A 13,866-nucleotide genomic window follows, 5' to 3' on the forward strand; every position below is an offset into this window, starting at 1 on the left:
GCTAAATTTTGTAAAAATTTGAAAAATTTTCAACTAAATGAATTCAAAATCATGTTTATACATATTTATGAACGATAAAACTAGAATATAATACCGAAATTATTGTTACCTCGGAGAGAACATAAATGGAAAAACAACCCAAAACGCTTGAATTCATTTAAAATGAAATAAAGGAGAATAAAAAGGCAAAGAAAAATATAAATAAAAGCTAAGTGTGGGAAGAATTTACCAAGTTCTTCAAAACATATATCACATATTTGTACAAGATTATTGTATGTACTTTTGCTTTGGACTAAACTAATCAGTTTTACCCGATTTATTGTAATACCTTTGAAAGAATAGATGGATCTACACGATGAATCAATTTCATCATTAAAAGGAAGTAAAGTCTTCCGAAAAAGACACGCGCTTCTTGATTTAGGTCAAGAAGTTGTCGTCCAGACCAGCTGTAGGTTGACGAAAAATCTAGAAAAGTCATCTCTAAAATCAGCAGGAAATCCACGGACCTCAGCATCAAACAGGGTCGCCAAGTGGTCAGACTTATCCTAACCATGAGAGGATCTGTCTCGTAAAATGGGGAGGGCGCCGTGCAAATTAGCTTGATAAGACTAATGAATCAGACCCCCAGAAAGGATAATCTCCTTAAAGATCAAAAATTAGCTTTTAAGTCTGATATTACTCAATCCTTGAGATTGACTTTAAAGATTGAGAATTACAAACTCATGGAATTCGATGATATCTAAACTCGAGCTTGAACGAGAAAATATTTTGATCAAATTACAAACCGATTTGTTTTATGAAAACCCATTTTCAATGCGTTCATTACCATTGAACGTAAAATCCTAAGAATTCACCTGGAATTCATTAAGTCACCTGAACCAATTCGGGTGTCAACCGTAAGAACGGTGGTTGCATAGCATGGTCGAAGATAGGACCTTGTGCCAGACTAAAAAATTATAGGATGATCTTTACTATTGCTCCTACAAAGAATAGTAATTGCATCCGACACGTTTTTGACCACAATTATCTGCATGTCACGGGACATTGCCTTAACAGTTGTTTGTTCAGCGCTTTCCTTTACAAGCGGACGGTAGTTTACTGAAAGGTAATATACGGAATAAGTATACTGGACGTGTTGCTTTCCTAATACAAGGTTAGCAAGTGGGTGACACAAAACCGCAAGTTTTGAGCTAAAATTTTAAAATCTGAAACCCACAAAACCCACAAAAACATTTGCAAACACCGGTGAAGGGTTATTCTGGAAAACTTATCTAGGGTAAAATCTAGAATGAATTTTCAAAAGATCAAATGTTTTCATAAAGATCCAATTTCCTTAAAGGATCAAAATTTTCATAGTCATGTGGGACTGTAAACCACATCGTTACTATCATTGTTCATACCGCCGTATCAAAATCACTGATGTATAAAGTGTGAAAATAAAAAAAGTGATTCGAGTGAAGTGTGATTTAATTTCAAATTATGTATTGCTTGAGGACAAGCAACGTTCAAGTGTGGGGATATTTGATAATGCTAAAAAGGAACATATATTTAGTATCAATATCCTTCTAATATGTAAAACTTTTAGTTGCAATTGTTCTATTTTTATGTAATATTCGTTTAAATAAATAAGTGCAAAGACAAAAAAAGAAAACGACGATTTGAAGACGCAAATGACCAAAAAGCTCAAATGTACAAGATATAATTCAAGTGGTTCAATTTATTGATGAGAAACGTCTCAAAATTACAAGAGTACGAGTCGCAAAACGCAAAGTACAAGATATTAAATTATACGAAAGGACGTTCGAAAAACCAGAACCGGGACCTGAGCCAACTATCAATGCGCGACGCAACGGAGCTAAAATTGCAAGTCAACTTTGCACAAGAATATAATATAATATTTAAATAATTATATAAATTATTTATATATCATATATTTTATTAAATAACGTCGACAAACTAGCAAACAAAAAATATGTGAGCTGTATCTGATGGCCATGCGATCGCGTGGAAAATAGGCACAAAACTCATGCGAGTGCATGAGATTTCACTAAAATCTCATGTGATCGCATGATTTACTGTAGCAGGTCATATCCTATAAATTCGCCAGTTTTCTATGAGTTTGATGACATCTTTTTCTATCTATCTCTCTTTCAATTTATATTTATATTTATATTTTAGTTATAATTTTAATTTAAGTTAATATTAATAAGGTTATTGTAAGAATATTTTACGGGTTTTAAGTCGGAACTATGTCCGTGTAAACGCTACGCGATTAATCACCGCTGTAAGCTATGTTCTTCCTTTTTAAATTAATGTATCGTAACTAAGTTATTATTATGCTTATTTGAGCCGAAGTAATCGTGATGTTAGACTAAATATTAAGATGGGGTTATTGGATTTTGTACCATAATTAAGGTTTGGACAAAAGACCGACACTTGTGAACATTGGACTATTGACTATTAATAGGTAGGGGGTATTGTCTAATCTAATGACAACTCATTGGAACCTGTCGAACCTATCTTCAAATTAGTTAATCTAATAATTATTAAAATGATTATGTATGTCCTATTTAGTGGCGTTTATACGACATCTTTTACGATCATTTAATTAATTATTCGGGTTGGATAATTGATTATTCATTCTGATCAAGTGGGTAAATTAATATTCATATCTCATTAAAACAGGGGTGAATTACATACAAGGATAATTGATGTAATTGTTAACAAAGTAATAAAACCTTGGATTACACGCAATCGATAACCTGGTGTAATCATTAAACAAAGTATTAAAACCTTGTTACAGTTCGAATCCCTAATTAGTTGGAATATTTGACTTCGGAAATAAGGTTAATTTGACGAGCATTTTATAATTATGACCGATGGACTATTATGGACAAAAACCAAATAGGTATCAAATAAACCAGGACAAAGGACAATTAACCCGGGTAACAATTAATTAAAATCAAAACGTCAAACATCATGGTTACGGAAGTTTAAATAAGCATAATTGTTTTATTTCATATTTCATCGTACCTTTATTTACTTTCATTTTAATTACTGCAATTTACTTTATCGCAATTTAAATTCTGTCATTTATATTATCGTCATTTATCTTTACGCTTAAAATATAAAATCGATAAACCGGTCATTAAACGGTAAAAACCCCCTTTTATAATAATATTACTATATATAATTATATATATTTTATATAAATATAGTTGTTAAAAATATAGCGTTAAACTCAGCTAGCTTCCTGTGGAACGAACCGGACTTACTAAAAACTACACTACTCTACGATTAGGTACACTGCCTATAAGTGTTGTAGCAAGGTTTAGGTATATCACATTCGTAAATTAATAAAACTTGTGTAATATTTAATAGTATTTCGTTGTAAAAATATAACTATTTCGTATACACCTCTACACACATCAGTGTCCGTGAGATATCCTTGGAAGCAGCTGAGATTACAATGGTGATCGGCGGGTGATAGTAATTCGAAGATTGTGAAAGTCGAAGTTAGAGGGCATTTCCGTAAACACTTCCTATGAAGTGACGGATGAGCAAATCTGGTTGCTCTTGTGATAGACGGGTGAAGATGACCGGCGAGCCGGTGATGAACTTAATGTTCGGTTAAGACCAAAGGTTATGATGAAGTGTTGATATTTTGGTCGATGCAATTATTGTGTCGAATTGGTCACTCTTCTCCATAAGAGTGAGCAATTGTTGGTAAAGGTTCGTTGAGTGGAAGGTCGGGTGATCTCAACTGAGATGCACGACTAATTTATCGGAGTGACGTATGCTTAGGCATAGAGACGTATGTAGGACTTTGGTGGAGTTCGCTTTGCGAACGATTAAGGCAGTCGATTGTGATTTGTGGTATGAAGGTGCGAAATCGTCATGTGTACGACATCTCTGGTAATTTTTTATGACGACTCTGAGAGCCTAAAGTGAATTTGCAGTGATTCGGTGTTTACGATCAATGATGAGAATGATCACGTGTGTTGCGAAATGGTAATTCGGCGGGGTGTTATCATCTTGGCGGTGAGAATGTGAAGATGAATCCTAAGTGGGGGAGTTTTTACTGCCGCCCGAGGAAGATCCGGTGGTGTATTGTATACTGAAGTCTCCGAGTGTACCGTGCTAGACCTCAATAGAGATTCAGAAACCCTAACGAGGAAGAGTGACGGGTTGTTGATATTGACTCGAGATCTTGCGTTACGATTGTGAGTTACAATTTTGGAATGTTATGTGTAGAGTTGTGATGATGGGATCGAATGAAGTGTAATTCTTTTTAAGCAAGGTGGTCGTGTAGTACCAGAGTGCGGTATGGGACCAAATGTAAAGCTTGAGATCTCGGAGTGAGAGAATGAAGTTGTCATTGCGGGTGCCCTCATAATGAAAATCTAAGTTGCTATGAAACCCGGATGGTACTATTGAGTAGGTACATGTTAGTATTGTGGTGTTTGCTGTATTTTTCCTGTAGGGAAACGTGATCGCGAGGATCTTCAGTGGATTATTCCACTTTGTGGATGATTGTGAGGCGGGGAGCGCCGGTTCTGATTGTCTCACGTCGAGACACGCGGATGTTGTTGTTTGCAAGGGTGTGTACCCTAGTGATATGACCCGTTAGTTTTATTTAAATGTCGAGGCCATCCTTAACGGACGGTTTAGGAAGGAGGATTCACCCCGCATAGGTGAATATATTTGTGGGTAGTGTGGCAAATTGCGAATTGTTATGATGATAATTCGCCGTTGACGAGATTCTGGTACACGAATAGTTTCCATGCTATTACTAGGAAGCCGTAGTGTATAATGTGTTGTAGGGTTTAAGGGAGAAACCCTGTGTCGAGTGTTGATGTTTTTCCTAGTTCGTGGTGTATTATTGTCATCCTGGATTAATCCAGAGACTGGTGGTTGTTTGCGGATCGATCGATGGAAAAGTTTGTGTTCCCTAGAGTGATTATTTTGGTGATACCAAAATTTCTTCGTTGAAGGAATAATCCGGTTGCGGAAATGAGGGAGGTTCGTTCTTGAAATAGAGAACATACTTGATTGACCGGTTGAGTGGTGCGTTATGGACTGTTAAAGTACAAAGTTTTAATGGGGGCAGTTTGAACGTTGAGCGCGTGAAATATCGCATGTTGCGGTAATGCACGCTAGTGATTATTAGTGTGTGGTGAAAACTTCGGATTAATGGAAATTGTTATTGGATTTGTTATGGACATCGATTTTGGATGTGTTTCGAAGGACTATAGAGTGTAGGTTCGGATTGGTTAAGTGACTAGGATCACGAGGACGTGATCCAATTTAAGTGGGGGAGAGATGTAACATCCCTTTTTTCATCATACATGTCCAAGGTACGTGATGATCTTTAGAATATTCATACTTGCTTGTATAATAGTATAAAGATGATTGTACGATGAGTGCATGAAGTGTACCAAGCGTGTACGTGTTTCTTATTCGAATGTCGAAGAAAACTGGACGTTGTTTAAGTTACAAGGTGTGTGACCCCAAATAAAGTTTGAGTTGATATTTCAAAACCTTACCATTAGAAAGGAAATCTTATTATGTTTCCAACGATATTTGATTCATCGAAAACGGAGCTGCGGTCAAAAAGTTATGGCCAAAACAAGTTTGCTGAAGTTCGGATGAAACAGGCAAATGCTGCGGCGCGACCAGAATGGCCACGGTGCGACAATTGCCTATTTTGAGTTCCAGAAAGCTTAAAAAGTGATCTAAAATCACCCTTTGGGCCACGGCGCGGAGGGTTTGCTCCGCGGCGCGGCAATAGGCATGATCTGATGCTTTTCAGCCTTTTAATGAGTTAAATGAAAAGTATACTCGTCTTTTCGCGTATGAACATCCCAAGACCATTATAATCAGATCTATGGTTGTTTGGTGGCTCATTTTACTTCATCACCATCAACATTATTCTCTCCAAACCTAGAGAGAGATTAGAGAGAGAAGGATGAGGTTTAGTGGGTTTTTGAAGGTGAATCACTAGATCGGGTTGGTAATCACTTGTTCTTGCTTTCTCCCTTATTTGTGCTCATAGTGGTAAGCATTTAACTCACTTTAATTGTTGTTTTGTGTTCATAGTTGCTATTTTAGATCTTGCAAGCTCGTATGTAGTGATTTTGCAAGAATGGGGTTAGTGGATTTTTTGTAAAGAGTGCAAGAACACAAATGTAATGTCAATTTTGGTTAATTGGTTTAATTAATGAAAGTTTTATGAACACTAAGATGATTTGAGTCTAGATTTGAAGAGTATTGGTGATTTTGAAGTTCATGAGAACTTGCTTACTAGATAAAACGAGTATTGACCTTGTTCATTTGTCAAATGATGTCTTGGGATCGAGTTTTGATAAACTAAGTGTTTAAAGGTTCGATTAAAGTGCTAAATGGTGTTTTGGTTAGTTAATCAGTAGTTATTAGTGATTAGAGGTGTTTTTGGAACATAGGTCAAAATGGATGAATCGATTTGGGTCAAAATTGACAATGATGCAAGTTTGGGTCAAACGAATGTTTATACACTAGTGTCGAGTGTTAAATGACGTATTTGGAGGTAGTAGACCATTGAAAACGATTTCGGGTTCAAATTGGCATTTTAACCATAAAGTCAAACTTGGTCAACCATGAAATGGGTTTTTTGGGTAGTATACGAGATAGTATGTGTTTAATGGCTAAAGTTGATGAATTTGGGCATTTCTGGAATGCATGAACTAGTCTCTTTAGTTTTGGACCTTCGGGTGTCGTTAAATGTATAAAAAGGTGTATTTTGCACTTAGGAGTCTAAATGGGCGGATTGTGGAGGTAGGTATAAACCGTTGGTTAAGGGCGTTTGCGTTAAATTCTCTTGAAGGGAATGTGTGTTGATTGTGTGAATACCTATATGTATATTTTAGGTAAAAGCTTGCTCGGTTGCGTTTGGTGGCGACTTTACATACATGACTTGTGCATGCGTCTCGAGGTGAGTGGAATAATTATACGTGTATGTATATAGTGTATTTATTTGTGTGCTATGGTATGAACCAAAGAGCCGGTAGTGCCATAGCATGTGCAAGTGTACTATGATGTGAACCAAAGAGCCGGTAGCATCATGGTATGTGTGTTGTAGTGTGAAACAAAGAGCCGGTAGCACTATAGCACGAGTTGTTAAGGTGTGAACCAAAGAGCCGGTAGCACCTTAGAGTGAGTATGACTCAGAGTTATGATGTGAACCAAAGAGCCGGTAGCATCATGACAAATGCGTAGTGGTGTGAATCAAAGAGCCGGTAGCACCATAGCATGCGACGTATGGTGTGAACCAAAGATCCGGTAGCACCATAGCGTGGGTATGGTTAACCATATTGTGTTATGTGTTGTAGTTTTAGCATATTATATTGTGAACTATATGCTATTGGTGATGCTAGCTTATTTTGAATTGCGGGTACTTTAGTATGCATTGTGATTGCATGGTTGTTGAGTTGCTAGCTCGTATGCGGTATTTGCGTAAGTGCATGCAAGTAAGTAGATTATATATGTATATGTATAATTATTGCATTCACTAAGCTTCAAGCTTACCCCTCTCGTTGTTTACCTTTTTACAGGTATTGTGATTGTGAAGCTAGTTAGTCATTAGACTAGATGCGTAGGAGCGCTTGGGCTCGATGGGGTAGCTTTCGGATATGGATGTGGATTGGGGGTTTAGTAGATCCTCGGTATTATGCTCTTGGTATCGGGTTGGGCTATTGTGTCTTAACCGTGATGTTGAATAAATGTTTTGAGGTCGTATTGTTTGGTTGTGTCGAATCAAACCTTGTATATGAAATACATTCTCATAAGGATGTATGATGTCAATTGTAAACCAAGAGTCGAGATAAAACGTTAACGTGTTATTATGATAAATTATATTCGGAAAACTATTTTGAAATGGTTGTGTACTTGGATGCTATTGGGACCTAACTTATATAAAAAAAATGTACTCCTTTTTTGGTTTAACGGATTGGGGTTGTTTCACACTTCCTGCATGTGCGGGTTTAGTCGCCTCTGTCGTTACCCACACGGTTTAAAGTTATCTCCCATTAGGATTTTGTGTGTACAATAAGAGGGACTTATACCCTTGATATCCTAAATTTTCCATGCAATAGCTGGTTTATGGGCTTTTAACACAGAAACAAGTTTAGATTTTTGACTTACAGAAAGATCGGCAACAATAATCACCGGGAGTTTAGACTCCTCCTCAAGAAAAGCATACTCTAAATTATCTGGGAGTGGTTTCAACTCTAATTCAGGAGGTTCTTCAATTGAAGTTTTACTCCTGTATGCATTTGCTTTCTCCAACTCATCATGCTCTTCTTCGGTTAGCTCATAACCTTCAGCCATTAGGGTGGTCATCAAATCCATCTCATCCAACATATCCTCTTCACCATTTGCTATTTCACATTATCCTGTTCCCTGCAATTCTGGAAACTCCTGCAAAAACTCAACATGCGTGTCCACGGTTTGCAAATAATAACAAGTATCATCTAAGGACACAGGGTATTTTAATGCCTTATCAATAGCAAAAGTCACCTTTTGGTCACCTATTCTAAGGGTCAACTGTTGGCCATAAACATCAATTAGACATCCAGCGGTATTCAAAAATGGCCTACCCAAAATAAGTGGAATCCTTTCATCCACTTCCATGTCTAGAACAACAAAATCAGCGGGGAAAACTAATGTCCCGGTCTTAACTAGCATATTCTCTATAATTCCACGAGGGTATTTAATAGAGCGTTCAGCTAGTTGTATGGCCATACGTGTGGGTCTAAGTTTCCCAGGTGTTAGTTTAAGGTAAATAGAGTAGGGCATTAAATTAATACTAGCACCCAAGTCCGCCAATGCCCGCATACAGGTAAGATCCCCCAATAAATAAGGAATAGTAAAAAAACCCAGATCTTCCAACTTCTCGGGAAGTTGGTTTGTCACCACCGCTGTACATGCTGCATTCAAAGTCACGGATGAAATGCTTTCCATCTTTTTACGGTTGGTGAGCAAATCTTTCATAAATTGAGCATACTTGGGCATCCCCGCAATAACATCAATAAAAGGCAAGTTGACATTCACTTTCTTAATCAACTTCATAAACTTTGACTTTTCCGCCTCTAACTTTTCTAACCTCTATTTCCTCGGGTATGGGAGCGGTGGTTGATACTCCTTAACTACCAGTTTAGCAGCGACTGTTACTAGTACCTTTGCGACTTCCTCAATCACCTGTTCTGGCTCCTTATCCCCCTCTGGTTCATTAACAACTACCGGTTCACCATCCTTAACTAACGGAACTCGCAAATCATAATCATCGGGTTTCTTTGGTGGATCATATGCTAAACCACTTTGGGTGGTGATAGCATTAACGTGCCCATTCTTCGGGTTAGCATCCGTGTTACTCGGTAGCTCTCCTGGTTTCCTCTCATTCCTTTGATTAGCAAGCTGACCAATCTGTTGTTCCAAATTATGAATAGCGGCTTGTTGATTCCGAAACATTTGGTCATTCTTCTCATTATTTTGAGTAACAGTTGTAACAAGCTGAGTTTGAGATATCACAAGCTTTTCGATCATAGCTTCAAGATTAGACTTTTTCTCTTCGGCTTGGGGCTTTTGAAAATATTCGGGAGCTTGCTGTTGAAATCCTCCACTCGGCTGATTCTGATAATTATTACTACTACTCCCTTGTCGACCTTGAGGATTGTAAGGACTATTGAAGTTGCGGTTGAACTAAGCACGCCCTTGAAATTGATTATTATTCTGCTGACTGATGAATGCTATCTCTTCTTTCTGACCTATCGATAACCCCGCATCACAATCTTTTGTTAAATGTAATCCCCTACAATATTCGCAACCAACCTTCATACCATGAATATCCTTATCCATCTTCTTTAAATGCCTACCAAATTTATCTAACTTAGCATTTATAGACCCAAAATCATCATACGCACCAGTGGTTTCGGTTCTCTTAACTGAAGCTGAACGGGATGACTCATGATCTTGATGCCATTCGTGAGAGTAGGCAGCTTGCTTATCAATTATTTCTAGCACCTCTTCCTCTGTCTTATCCATTAAAGTACCTCATGCTGCTTGATCAATGCTCTGGCAAGTTGGTATGTCACAACCCTTATAGAAAATCTGGACCTTTTGTAGATCATTCAACCCGTGTTGCGGACACAAGCGTAACATGTTAGAATAATGGTCCCAAGCATCAAATAGTGTTTCACTGCTCTTTTGTCTGAATTGTGAAATTTCTGCTTGAAGTCTAGCAGCTCGAGACGTAGGGAAATACTTTGATAAAAACTTATCCACGAACCCATCCCAAGACTATCTAACCACCTCTTAGCTTCTCTCTTAAGAGTCCAGGGAAAAAGCCTTGTTTTGATCGAAGTATCAGTAACCTGATTCAGCTTGAATAAGTTACAAACATCATTGAAAACACGAAGATGCTCGTTAGCATCCTCACTATCCTTGCCATGAAATTGGCAATCAATAGCTATCAAACTCAGAATTGGACCTGTGATTTGGAAAGGTTGTTCAATGTTTGGTTGAGTAATCGAATGGCCTTGGCCAGCTCGGGTGGCCTTTAACTTTTCTGCCATAGTCTGAGGACGAGGTGGTTGATCAGCCATCTCTTCAGTCTCGAAAATATCTAATGAAACGTAAGAGTCTTCTGCTTCGTTGATTTCAGGTGGTGTATCGGGCACCACAGTCTCAGAACTACTACTCAAATGAATTTTATTATCACTTGAAGAAGCTGATGAATCCACTATAGACTGTTTCTCTTGACTTAACGCTCTAAATAACTCTCTTTCGGGTTCGTCAAATGGCTGAAGAATAGGAGAATTTGAAGAACGCGTATGTGGCATGCACTACCTGTTATCTGCGAAATCACAACTAACAACTGATTAAACGCATCGATTCAACTGAGAATAAACGAAAAGTAATAATAAACTATAATTAAAACTAAACTAAGAACAATTAGATAACAATCTTAATTTTCGACACAACTGTCCCCGGCAGCGGCGCCAAAAACTTAATGTGTGAAATTGCGTCTATAATTTATAATGGAAAATACCAGTTAAAAAGGATTACTACACACTAACGGGCAGTGTACCCGATCGTGCAATAGTATAAAGTTGGTAAATCCGTATTCGTTCCAAGGACAGTTTAAATGTGAAAATTAAGGTTGCTACTAATGAAATTAAACTAAATTAATCTATTAAAATGGAAATTTTTAGATAATAGTTTTGTGTGGCTATTTAACGATTAGCCAAATCAGTAATGATTTTATCTAAGAATAGAAAAGAACAATATTTTTGGTATTTTAAGATTTAAGCTTTAAAGCAACAAGCAAATAAAAACGAGATAGTTGTAATCAAATAGGAGAACGAATGCTTGTCTAGAACTTTTACATCTAGTATTGGATGCATTTAGGTTAAGCCCCAGTTGTTATCTAACTTATGTGAATTATCTAGTCGGTTCACCTGGAATTCCCCAGCGCAAACACTTCAATTAAGATTACACGACATGGAATTCCCCGTAGCCTAAGACCTCCTAATTGTGACCAATTATTTCAACTGAGATGAAGACTCGAATCACAATCACACCAACTCTCGTTGTGTATAATTCACCCCTATTTCGTCTAGCCTCTTGAATTCAATTTACTCTCGTCTCCGAGTAAGCAAACAATCAATTAAGACAACCCAATTGTAAATTTATGCATTAAATTAATGAACTCTCATCCTATCAAACAAATACACAACCAATTGAATCGAAAAGTCTAGCTTTAATAAGAATCGTTCTTTAATTCAAACATCAAATCATCATAAATTAAACGAATAACTGATAAGTAGCATCCAATACATAGGTTTATAAATCTAGACAAACATTAAATAACTTAGCCAATAACCATGGCAACAAAAGAAATCAAGATAAGAAATAATAAAGAAAACATTGTTTGATAATTTAGAATCAACCTAACACGATGAATCTTGATAAGTGCTGAGATTGATCCTTGAAATCGGAATGATTGGAGTGTTAGAGTGACCTTGGAATTCCCCAAAAGTGACTGAAAATCGCCCTTAATGCTCTCAAAATCGGCTGCCAAAAAGATAACCCCTAGAATAAAAAACTGCACCCTTTTTATAGGTTTTAAAATTTGGCCGACTGAAAACGCACGGCGCGCGTTTAAGTGCGCGATGCGCACTCCAAATAAAATTCGCTGAACAAAATTGAAAGATCCTGATATGTTTTGAAGCACATTTGCGCGGTGCGCACTCCCCAGCGCGGTGCGCATCCCTGTACACAACAATTCTTCCCATTTTTACTTATAACTCGACTAAAGCACAACCAAAGTCACCCGATAACATAGAAACTACTGTAAACGCGCCCTAAATACCATAAATCAATCAAATAACACTTCTCGGCTCTCAAATCATAATCTTCCAAATAATCGCGAATAATAACCAAAACCGTATCCGAATGGACAGAAAATGATGGATATTGCCATGATAAATATACGAGAAATGTGCAATATCAAATCACCCCACACTAGAGTCTTGCTTATCCTCAAGCAAATCCGACTCGAAAATAATCTTCTACTAAATGATAACGTCTTCATAAGTGTAAGTAGAACCAATGAACATGAACCAAAAGAGAAACTAGCGTGGGTACGGTTTGAAGAGAATATATCAACAATGTGACTTCCACTTGTAATCCCAAAATCTCCAACATCCCCAAATAAAGTATCGGCACAATGATAATAATTCGAACAAGTGTACCAAATATGTAATCCAAATAAATATAGAAGATCTCGAACCTGATAATGTCTTCAAATATATGAAACAAGGGATACAAGTAGAAGTCATGAGCCGAGAAGATGAAACAAGCAAACCAAAGAACCGTACGGGCTACCCCGCGATTGGTCAAGCCAATGCCTCCCACAGTACCTAACATCGCGAGATGTCGGTAAGAAAATAATGTGCTTAGGAGGATACACATTATGTCCGGATATCATCGATAATCATGAGGTAATCATCTAATCCGTTAAGTCAATCATAAAGATTGAAGTTCATCAGGCTTAAAAGCTGATTAATCTTTAAGGAGATTATCCTTCCGGGGATTTGATGAATCACTGACATTTTGTGTATCATGGTGTCCTCCCCCCCGGCCCGTTTTACGAGACAAATCTCCCTCATTGAGATAATTCTGACCACTAGCTCCCTGTTTGATGCTGAGGCCTAGTGGATTTCCAACCGATGTTAGAGAAGACTTTTCAAGACTGTTCGTCAACCTACAGCTGGTCTGGACTACATCTTATGACATAAGTCATCAAGTGTGTCGGTCGAGAGACTTGACTCCCTTAAGGATGGAATGGATTCATCCTATATGGTTAAATAAAGTGGTCGGACGCAACATTATCCTTGTTAGGAGAAACAATGAGGATCGCCCTAAATAAGTTTTCGATCTAGCGTATGGCCCGGTTTTGACCACACGATCCAATCACCGTTCATACGGTTGACACCCGCCTTGGTGCAGGTGACCTACGTATGAACTTTTATGTTCATGTAGGATTTCACATTCAAAATAATGAACATGTTTTGAAAGTTCAAGACTTTCACCTCTAACAGTACCTCATCGTGATATGATGGGTAATGAAATGGTACAGCTTAAGAGGTATACGTACCAAGTGAAATGGTTAGAAGACTTTACTTCCTTAATGAGTGGATCTAACTCACTCGGAAGTGCCAATCTATTTCAATTGACACTCGGTTTGAAACATCTTTCAGAAGACTTTACTTCCGATAAATCACAAAAACCTTTAGGTGCCATAGCTTTTGGCTATGGGTTGTGTTGTCT

General features: G+C 37.6%; 1 protein-coding gene across 1 annotated transcript; it reads right to left on the reverse strand.

Annotated features, from left to right (window-relative positions):
• Positions 1-8,424: 8,424 nt before the first annotated feature.
• On the reverse strand, positions 8,425-9,105 carry LOC139840813 (uncharacterized). Its single transcript, XM_071831057.1, has 2 exons — positions 8,680-9,105; positions 8,425-8,580 (listed from the first exon to the last, which is right to left on the reverse strand). The coding sequence occupies exons 1-2, from the start codon at positions 9,103-9,105 to the stop codon at positions 8,425-8,427; spliced, it is 582 nt and encodes a 193-aa protein (XP_071687158.1).
• Between the last annotated feature and the right edge of the window lie 4,761 nt (positions 9,106-13,866).

Source organism: Rutidosis leptorrhynchoides, chromosome 4 (genome assembly GCF_046630445.1).
Source record: "Rutidosis leptorrhynchoides isolate AG116_Rl617_1_P2 chromosome 4, CSIRO_AGI_Rlap_v1, whole genome shotgun sequence".
NCBI lineage: Eukaryota > Viridiplantae > Streptophyta > Magnoliopsida > Asterales > Asteraceae > Rutidosis > Rutidosis leptorrhynchoides.

Bases quoted from the DNA above. Each gene is read 5' to 3' on its own strand.
- LOC139840813 (XM_071831057.1), bottom strand. From the start codon at position 9,105: ATGAAGTTGATTAAGAAAGTGAATGTCAACTTGCCTTTTATTGATGTT. The intron at 8,581-8,679 runs GTTGTTCTAGAC...TATGGCCAACAG, and splicing joins TAGTTTTCCCCGCTGATTTT to TTGACCCTTAGAATAGGTGA.